The sequence below is a fragment of the Hyalella azteca genome, unplaced genomic scaffold (genome assembly GCF_000764305.2).
Source record: "Hyalella azteca isolate HAZT.00-mixed unplaced genomic scaffold, Hazt_2.0.2 contig16900, whole genome shotgun sequence".
Lineage (NCBI taxonomy): Eukaryota > Metazoa > Arthropoda > Malacostraca > Amphipoda > Hyalellidae > Hyalella > Hyalella azteca.
Window position 1 is genome coordinate 234,007 of NW_025946706.1, and position 10,670 is coordinate 244,676.

The 10,670-nt window shown below is 35.9% G+C and overlaps 1 protein-coding gene across 1 annotated transcript; it reads right to left on the reverse strand.

The window, feature by feature from the left end:
• Window positions 1–2,162: 2,162 nt before the first annotated feature.
• LOC108671983 (ruvB-like helicase 1) lies at window positions 2,163–6,731 on the reverse strand. The gene is made up of 8 exons (XM_018159590.2): window positions 6,527–6,731; window positions 6,096–6,224; window positions 5,790–5,964; window positions 5,468–5,670; window positions 4,866–5,034; window positions 3,608–3,806; window positions 2,920–3,114; window positions 2,163–2,616 (listed from the first exon to the last, which is right to left on the reverse strand). The coding sequence occupies exons 1-8, from the start codon at window positions 6,665–6,667 to the stop codon at window positions 2,457–2,459; spliced, it is 1,371 nt and encodes a 456-aa protein (XP_018015079.1). The 5' UTR covers window positions 6,668–6,731; the 3' UTR covers window positions 2,163–2,456.
• Window positions 6,732–10,670: the final 3,939 nt, after the last annotated feature.

Below are 10,670 nucleotides of genomic sequence, written 5' to 3' on the forward strand. Positions count from 1 at the left end.
GCATAAAAACACCGCAATATATTGCACACCTACATGCTCTTACATGTCAAGGTTAAAATAAAAATATAACATGCAGAAACTTTCCTCAAGAAAGTTTGATTCTAGCTTCTAAGTGAAAAAAAACACTGGCGTAATCTGTCCGATTATTTTTGCAAGCTTCAATACATATGATGGTTGCGTTGTCCCAGGGCTGAACATTTTACATCCGCCGCTCGTAATGCGCTGTTGGGGTCCGGGTTTTAGTCAGTACCGCAGTCGTATCTTGTCGGGTCTCGCCAAGTTGCTTGTTGGCAGTCGTCAGAAGTTTATTGTGGAAGAGTCCCAGTAGTTGGCAGTCGTTGAAAAAGATAAATGACCTATTATTTTAGCTCGAAAGTCATTGTAAAGTAAAAAAATTGGTCGATAACTTCAGCGAAAGTCGTTGAAATTCCAACGACTATTGCCACTGTATGAGACCTGGCAATCATATACCTATATTATTTATGAAAGCTTGTCTTGTGGACAAGTTGTGGTTCTAAATTCATAGGTACCTAGCCAGACTAGCCTACTCCTGCATAGTGGCAAAGCAGAGAGTTTTTTATACTCTCCCTCAAGTTCATTTTTGAGTCCTATAAGACAGTAGTATAAGTAGACCAGTAAAGTATCCAGATACCAGCATCATCATACTTAAGCCTACATACTCAAGAAATTGGCTTAAATCTTAAGTAAATGAGGAAATTAATAATGAACTGATTCTAAAAAAGCTCTGGTTTGCCACTAGGTATGCCTACTAGGGTAACTAGGCTAGGCTATATTTTTGTTAGATCAAAAATATGCATACCTAATTCATTAACTGCAATTTGCAAGAGGTTCAAACTTCAAATCAGCCACCATGCATATGCTGCCTATGCCTGAAATAAATTTGCATTTGGAGTTCAAATCTAAATTTTGTTTACGTATTAAATTGCATCACTTGCTTTTTGCTTACAATTAGGCTACGCACATGTTGCTTTTGCAACTTATACAGACACATCATTTAGAGCCTATGAAACTGATAATAACTAAAAGAACAAAACGTTTTTTGCGTAACACAATAACGAAAAATCCATCGAAAGAATTTGGTTTAAAAGACATTTTCGATGGCCTTCAGTTCACAAGCGTTTCTAATAAACTATGTTCAACTACAGCCTTACAGGTACAGCTGACAACCGATACCCAGCTGACTGCATAGAGCGGCTAATCAGATAATAACAAGTTGTTCAGGTAAAGACTTTGCATTGAGACGGGTGAAGGGGATGGTTACCTAACACTTCATAACTTTAAAAACAAATATGTACATATTCTCATCGAAGCGAATATGGAAACTGTTTTGCCAAAATATAGAACGTAGTAAAATTTCTCAATTGATAAACATTTTTGCCGCCCAATGGAAAGACGCAAAAATTCAAAACTATGGAAATGAGTAGTCTCTTAGTAAAATTTTGTATTAGAAAAGAATAACTTGGGGTAAAGTATTGAAAATAGAACATGAAGCAGCACTTGACGTATTCAGTCATTCCCCCAGCTAGCTCAAGTAGGATTCTCTCATTCATAATCGAAATAAACTACTCGTCAATGAAAAATTATACAATAAATCAATTTACAATCAATCATATACTTGACTGTAAATTTTTGTATGGAATCCAGAAATACCAAACTTTAAATTCAGATAAAAACAATTGTAAGCGCTAACTTCATGACTCGCATTTAGCAGAATTTTTCTCCGTTCGTGATTTGCGGGAGCCTCTACAGACTAGTCAACGGCAGAATATTATTTGCGTTATAGTTGCCACAGTTTCTCTCAATCGGTAATTGATGAGGTGTCCAAAGAGAAGTCCTTGTAGACAAGTCTCCTTGTGTTCACAATTGAGATCAGTCGCATTACGCTTCCGATTAGCATGACCAACATGTCTCGTGGAAAAAGCAACATAAAATATTACTAGGAGTATACTATCTGCACTAGTGTTCGGCCGTCGCAAAAAGTTTCTGGTATAGTGAGAATTCAACAAAAAATAAAACTCCGTACTCACTGCAGTTAACGACAGAGAGCGCATTTTCTCGCAGACGAAAATGTGAAGTCACGGACGGACGGACAGACAGACGGACGGACATGGCGAGCACAATAGTGCATGAATTCCATAAATGAGAAAATGCGCTAAAAAGGCTTTGAAAGTACAATTTTTTGAAAACTGTATATTACTTGTCTAAGGTTCCATTTAGAAACAACAATTTTTAAAAAATTGACGACAAGCTTCCTCACCAACAGAAAACTCTGTTTATGTCTCAAATGTTTACGAAAAAAATGAACTATAAGTCTATAAACCATCAGTTTTAATTCAATGATACTACCAAGCACAATAAATCTCATTTTGTTCCAGAAAAATTGAATGAATGCTTTTCCGATACAGAATTTACGCAACAACCACCAGGATTTCCTATTACTTCATATATTTCGTGGAATTTTCAGCCAAGACTTGTGCAGAACTCTTGGCATCCATGAAGAGATCAGCCGCAGTAGCGACGTCTTCGGCAGCGACAGAAGAGCGGCCTGCTTGTCGCCCTAGCACAGCTGAGGGCGTCAACAATCGTACCGCATACCTGATCACATATTGCTAATTAACATCGGGAAATGAGCAGCAGACACCAACACTTTGGATGTATTCAAGGAGCCTTAATCACAGTAATATGGGTAGCAACGGGTCAAGAATTCATTTGTAACCTATTTTTCTTTTAATACAAATGAATGAATTTAAAAATGAGTATATACACAATACAATATGAAAATATGTTTATATATAAACTCCAGCAAATGTAAACAAGTGATAATAATTCCCAAGTTATTTGACGCCGCGCGTGCGAAACCCTGGTCCATTTTGAAGTAAATGAAATGCCAGGCATTACCTGAGGGAGGTGTTCTCTGCAATCTCGCTGAGATTACTAAGGGCTTGGTCATCGATTGTGATGCCTTCCGTAGCGGCGCGAATGCGGATGATTTCCATGACCTCAGCGCTGCTGTAGGGCTTCATACGCACCATCAGTAGCCTATCGAGCAAGTCTCGTGGTATGCCATGGGAAGACACGATGTCCGTTGTCCCTCTGTAAAAACATGCAACGAGGGAAATAATGAATGATTTATTCATTGGAGCTTTCAGTGCACTTGCGTGCATAGCAGTCATATCAATGCACTAACTGCCGACTCAGACATCATTAATTAATAATTATGCATAGCATCATTAATCCTATATATATATATATATATAAATCTAGCTACCCATTATACAGTAAACTAACATAGGCGTTATTGTGTTGTAATGTCGAAACGGTGCATATTGGCTAAATTGTGAACATACAATTAATTCATATTGAATGCTACACGTAGATTTTATATATAAGGATTTTATTTATATCAATATAAGTTGCAGTGCAGACGTGATCATTTGCAGCTCTATTTTAAATGATGGCTTACGAACTGAAGCCCATTACGTGCATTACGTAACAACTAATTATGAGCATAAAAAGAAGTAATAGCAGGGAAAACTTACAAGAAATTGTGTAATCAGGAATGGTGATGCAATAAGAGCTGCCTCACCTAATAATGCATCTTCCTCTGTTGGTAGCGAGCACAACTATAGGAGCTATCCTGCTCTCGAGTGCTCGGTGCAGGTAAGTGAAGCACTCCATGTCCAGCATGTGAACTTCGTCAATAAATAGAACACCAGGCACTAGTTCTGCAGTGCCTTGCTCCAAATACTTGTCAACAACCTTATTGATTTCCAGACGAAGTTTTTCTGCACAGTACGATAAAAAAAGAACACAAATAAAAATTTACAATAAATGCCAATTAAAATAAAAAGTAGAAAATAAAATACTTTAAAAAAACTTTAAAAAAAAAACGTTTTTCTTGTGGACTAAAAAGTAGAAAATAAATTATGGTTCACCCCAAAAAAACGTGTGTCGGGCAGATTTATGATTAAAGCGAAAAGCACACAACACTTAAATTTTGGAAATTTGATGGTGAACGTACAGCACGACCCACGTTTTTTTGGGGTGAACCATAATCTGTCTCTTATACACATCTAGATGTGTATAAGAGACAGGCATTGGAAAATGGGAAACCTTCCTATTCATTTTGAATGAATGGAAGCATTCTATGCTAAAAATTAAATTGTATTCTGCCATGATTGATTTATCATCAGTATTGTCCATTATGAATACGTATTATCCATTATGCATAACCTTGCTTGATTTACTATCGGAAAAAGTGTTGTTTGAAGAAACGTTAGGTTAATGCCGAGCGGTTCCATTTGGAACCAAGCTATAATTTTTCACATACAACGAAAAATAAATATATGAACATATTTTTTGTTTATTACCGTCACAAATGATAATATTCTCACAAGGAACCAAAAAAAAATTCAGTAAATAATTCTCGTCATTAATGGGTTAACAACAAACAAACAAATAAACAAACAAACAAACAAACGCGAAGCTAAGCTAAGAAAAACGTGTTAATGAGGATCCTTGTAAATTGGCCGTTTTGGTTCTGATTGTTTTCCAAGTTATCAGGATAGTACAGCCAGACACATGCAGATCAGATGCTAAACTTTTTTAACATGAACACATTTTCATCAGTCAAGACTGACATTTCCAATAGCCCATCAGTAAGATAGCCAATAAGCCTTTCAACTTATTATTCATAGTATTTTTGTTATATTAATTAAAAAATAGTTTTTTTCTCTCTGTATTATTAGGCTTAAATTTTATTCAGCTAAGAGAACAGTGCTAAATATTCTTTGCTGCAGTATTATGTCAGCTTCAAAATTAAGAAAAAGATTAAAATTGCTCACCTGTAATTTCAGTTTTACGGGGTTTCATAAGCTGAGCCATCATGCTGAGGGCACCCTGACCACCTTGAGGCTGTGCATTAGCAATGTCCAAATCATGGAGGCTTACGTCCTGAATAACTTCCTTCTTCTTGTGTACATCACCTTTGGGCAGCGCCACATACTCTTCCGCCTGGAGAAGAGCACAGTTATAAATCAGTATTCTTTCAGAAATTGAAATTGACGCGGTTGTGGAAGAAATTTCAAGACATAAAAGTATGTCTCTTCTTGGTCAATGTGACGTTGAATATTGATTCTATCTGAATTTGTGTTGTGTCACGAAAATTTTTGATTCAACAATACCATTGACTCCTTGATGGAATAAAAGCACGCATCTCATTTGCAGAAATATTGAAATATACAGGAATTTACATGCAATGTTACCTAGTAATCAAGCATTGCACCTTTGACATACAAAATTTTTAAAAAATTTTAATACTGATATTTTGCAAATCTAATGCAAGATGATGAACTGGATAAGTAGGTATATATGTAGATGACATTAAAATGATAATTGACAAGTCCCATAGAAGCATGAGACTTCAAAACGTATCAGAGTAACAAACCTCAAGATCAAATTCAGTAGCATAAGCATCACTGCGGCCTTGTCGCTTGACGGCACCAGAGTTTGCTTCTATATATATGACGTCTCCAGTCTCCACACGCTCCCTCTGCAGTGTCTCATAAATGCTTGGGTCTAATTTAAGTTGTTTAGTACCTTTAGCAGTTTTTAATCCAATGATAACTTCACTGATGGTTTTCCCATAACCTGTATGAAAACAAAAGAGGAATTTAAACTTGCAGTGCTATTAATCATATGAAAGTAGTAAGTACCATAATATAAGAATGAAGATTAAGGCATCAATAAGAATATTAAAATGAGCATACCTCCCATTGGATTCTCAGTGTGCACAGGTGTGAGCTCAATAACCTCTCCTTCATACACTTCTTTCACTTCTCTGATCCGCAAGCCAATGGCACGGCGAAAGTTCTCCATTAAAACTTCAGTCTTCTTCACTTCTGAACTGTAAACTTCTGACCCTACCATGGGGCAGAACGGCACCTGTAAACAAAATTATTTCAAGACTGAACACGCAGTATCAAGGAACCTTCCAGTTGGACAGGCAAATGAAATAAAATAGGACCATCAACCAAATGAAGGAAACATTTAATGATATACGGTATTTTACTTACTTTAGTCCCCAGCTCCTGAGCAATGGCCATGGCAATGGCTGTCTTGCCCGTTCCAGGAGGCCCAGCAAACAACACAGCTCGACCAGACATTTTTTTGGATCGGATCAAGTCTACAATATATCCAGCAGCCTGCACAATGCAAATACTTTCAATAAAAAGTCCATAACATATACAAAAGAATTAAAAATTGCACACAATTAGAATTTATTTGAAACTAACATCATATAGATTCAACACAAATACAAAATTCAATAGTAGTCACTTAAATTATTTAATGCTGATCAATTATCAAGACATCTTTCACATGGAAACTGACAGGAGTATCCATTTATTAAGTCTGCATGCTTTTTCAAAAAGTTATGCTATAATTGTAATGGATAAACATGTTTAACTAAGAAGGTTTCATCATCATAAATATGCCAAGAACTGACCTCTCTAGCTTGACATTGGCCAACCAAGCCAGCAGCAGATGGTAAGGCCGTGCCATCCTCTTTCAAGCCGAGCCCTCGCACATGAGAGTGTGCACTCACCCTCTGGTTCCGGGTGGTGCTCTTTACTTCTTCTATTCTCATGATACCTTATGAAAAACTGTTAAATTGAGTATTGCCTCTGGGGGAAACCAAAGAAATGTTATGATAATTGTAATAGTAATTAATATTAGGATCATGGACAGTAAAAAGTTTGACAGTTAAAGATGGACTACAAGAACACATTCTTCTAAACTTGCTGGTAAATAATTGAACTGGAACAATGAAATCACAAATAACCTGAATAAAAACCATAATGCAAATTGAGAATGATCAAAAAAGAGACTTACGCACACAAAAAGCAAATTTATATTCTGTTTCATATGAATCTATCAAGCAGAAAAATAGTAGGTTAAAATGGCATTTAGAAAAAAAAATAGTCAAAAATCTCACTAAATTCATTTTATAATATTTTAGAATCAATGTTGGGGAATAAGTACTTCAGAAACTGCATTCATTAGAAGCCAGATGGTTGAATAATAGAAGAGGCTAATTAAGCTTCATCATGGTAGTTGGATTTATTGCTATTTTTCATCTGCACCGATCATGAACTATTCTAGTCTATATTGATCATTTGTCACAAGTTCTATTGATTGCTAACCTAGTATGCACCAAAGGCATTCTTTGTAGATTGGAATTCAAGAGATGATGGTGATTGGTTTTTATATATATTATAGATTGATTATTATAGATTATATTATAGATTCATTGATAGATTAACCGCCACACCATAGCAGCAAGCAACTTTTTTGTTGACCTCTTATAAGAACTATAAGCAAACCAGTAGAGGTAAGTAGCATTGAATGGAATATGGATACCAGCCAAATTTGGAATTATGAGCAGAAGTTTTCAAAAATTGTGGGTAAAAACAATGGTCTCACAGGTTTCAAAAACTGCCAGTTAAAATAGGTAATTTTTCTTATTTACATTGAACAGATTGGGAAACGCAATATGAATGGGATAAATTGGCCAGATTCAAAGGCATTCTTGTCTGACTAAGAGGTGGCTTCTGCCAATTTTCCCACATAGGATACCAGCAAAGGCAGTGATAACATTAACATACATAAGATATTGAACAAAATCTTGCCAGAGATCAGGAAATTAGAATAAGCTGGTCCCCATAACAATGTCCCAAACTGGAAAATGAAGCAAAAGTTGTCCTAAATAAGACAAAAATGTCCATGGCAGATAGAGAGTCGCAGCCAGTAATTGAAAAAGACAATAATTAAAAAATATCAAGCATTCAAAATGTATCACTACTATTTCAAACTTCTTTTCTTCTTTCTCTGCAGGATGTCCACACTGGGTGGACTTGAAGCCCCAGTTCTGCCAGAAGCCCAGAAGGATGACACATGACTGTTGGGCTTGAGATTTAGAGCTTGTGGCCGGTGAGGTTATAACCTCCAGGATGTGAATTTTAGAAGGTAGGCAATATCTTCTCATGAGTGTTCAGTAGTTGACATGAAACTCAGTGCAGGATCATATGGGAATTAAGAGAATAAAAGTATGAGTAAATTGGTCTGAAGTGTAAGCTCACTTCACTTGTGATAAAGCATGAGGGAAGAAGGGGTTGCCAGTGCAACACCCCTGCTCACTCTAAACAGTCAAAAGATACATCTAGATGGCTCAATTTGCTTACACTATAAACATAAAATAAATGAAACTAAGGTTCTTAATCAGGCACATGTCAGACATGCATTATGATGCATACCTACATATGTACAGTGCAGCCATGGTTAAATTCTCTAGTTAATATATGAAAGAACTTAGTATTTTGAGATTTTGGACCAATCTAAATACTTGCGGTAAGACAGGACCGAAATCACTAACAAGCCTGTAGCATCTATACCAAGAATAAATAAAAACCCTAAACCTATCACAAGATGTATATATGCAATGGGCTTCTGAGCTACAACTCAGAAGTTTTGCATCTAACATAGTTTTCTGTACAAATTAAAAAAAGTGAACTGGTCCTATCTTACCCCATTGGGGTAAGATGGGACCAGGCATGGGGTAAGACAGGACCAACTAGCAATTCTTATGTTACAAGGTTTTTAATAAAAATACAAATCTGATATTCAATATTATCAATCTAGAAACACATTATTTGATTAAACAACCACTTGTTACTGTTTTGTGTTGCGGAAAGTCAACTCTAATATCAGTCACATTGGAGTTTTTGTCATGAGAAAACTTTGTTAAGCATAGTAATAGTGTGTTGGCTTTGGTTCATTGTAGAGCACTGCTAAATGCTTCATGTATATTCCATTAGTGTCATTGTCTGAAAATTTATCAAATTGGTAATAAAACCAATGGAAAATAACTTAAGTGTCAGACGTCATGTGTTTTCTTGCTAACTGCATTTGTGGTGCACTTCTTCTAATGTAGCCCATGCCCTCTCACAGAGTTGTGATAATAATTATTTTTCATGTTTCACACAATGATTTTTCCCCCAGCCAATCTTGAACATAGTTCTGCAGCTCACTAATGGGAATAGACATTCCAATTTTCTATATCACTTTGATGCAATTTAAAATAGTGCACTAAATTTCTCTAATTAAAAAAGCTAACAAGCTATAATGAAGTTTGAGCCATAGACAAAATTTTTGACCAAAATACTCTATGTACTGCACCATAATATATTCATTTAAAAACTATTTTTGACAAACTGTACCTAGGGTAATAGAGGACCATTTGTGGGGGAAGACAGGACCATTTGTGGGGTAAGATAAGACCACTTGTGGGGTAAAACAGGATCATTTAGTGGTCCCGTCTTACCCCATGTCCAGTCCTTTTTTACCCCATTTTAGAATACATGTCAGGCAGTGATGGTGGCAGGTAGGAATGCCTAGTACCTATGTTTCAAAAGTTGCTTATTACTTGTGGTTACCTGCCTACATCCACAAACCTGGCCAAAACATTTTTTGTCATTAGACAGAGCTTATTTCCCAAACAGGGTTAACTATTTTGTGACCCTTCTTTACATAGGTTTTCTTCAAAAATTAGCCAGAAATTCATTATTTGCAGAAGAGGGTTGCCACAAACACTGAAATGACAGGCAATGATTGCTCTAACATATTCTTTTGTCAAATTAAATTCAGTGCAATTAGAATACACACCATGGGCTGGTCCTTTCTTACCCCATGAAGGCTGCGATCCTGTCTTACCCCATTTGACTATATATATGGCTTGTCATAAAGTATCATGGCAAGATGGTGTCACACCATTTTGCCTTGAGCAATTAAATTAAAGTGCATTGTCTGACAGCAACCAGCAAGCTCCCAACTCTCTTGTTGTCATAACTTAGTTAACTGGTGGTTTGTACAGCATTGATGGATTTTGCTACCTACATAAGCAAATACTTGGAGAAAATGTTGACTTTGCCATTTTCAATACTACAACATTGACACTTGTCATGTTACACTTTATTCTGAAAATGACATTTTAAAATCATTAATTTTTATATTATTCATTAGAAGTTAACTTTACATTGAATATAAGAATTTTAAGTAACCATTTGTCTTTGCCCAGTGCCCCAGTCCTGGTCTGACCATTTGCACATTGTTGTGCAAACCAAGACCGGGCCCCCTTTTCCAGAAGCAATAAGTACTGCTACTCCTAGAATTGCTGCAATTGCACAAACTACCAAGCAAGCTTGGAAAACATCTACCTTCAGTGCTGCAACTAAATCTTTCCTGCCATTTCCAGAACCATGAGATTACCACCAGACAGGGTTGGCAATGATCAAATCAAACTGATTAAATCATGTGACGCTTAGCTAATTCTTATAAGGCTATAAGTAGTCATTAACTATTTGACTATTTGTTATATATTAATTACATTATACAATTACATGTGTTAGCTACCTTGTGTAAGAAGGGTAGGTTGAGATTGTATTGACCTTTTAGGCATTTTGAAAGATTGTCACCCTAATATGAGTATTCTAATTAATATATTTAATTTCAATCTTCAAATATGAGAATTTATAACTAGAAACAAAACATTTGCAATTACAAAACTATATTGAAAATAATTAAATGCAGTGAAT

Bases quoted from the DNA above. Each gene is read 5' to 3' on its own strand.
- LOC108671983 (XM_018159590.2), bottom strand. From the start codon at position 6,667: ATGAGAATAGAAGAAGTAAAGAGCACCACCCGGAACCAGAGGGTGAGT. The intron at 5,035-5,467 runs GTTTGTTACTCT...GCTCTTCTCCAG, and splicing joins CTACTGAATTTGATCTTGAG to GCGGAAGAGTATGTGGCGCT. The intron at 3,807-4,865 runs GTGAGCAATTTT...CGTACTGTGCAG, and splicing joins CCGTAAAACTGAAATTACAG to AAAAACTTCGTCTGGAAATC.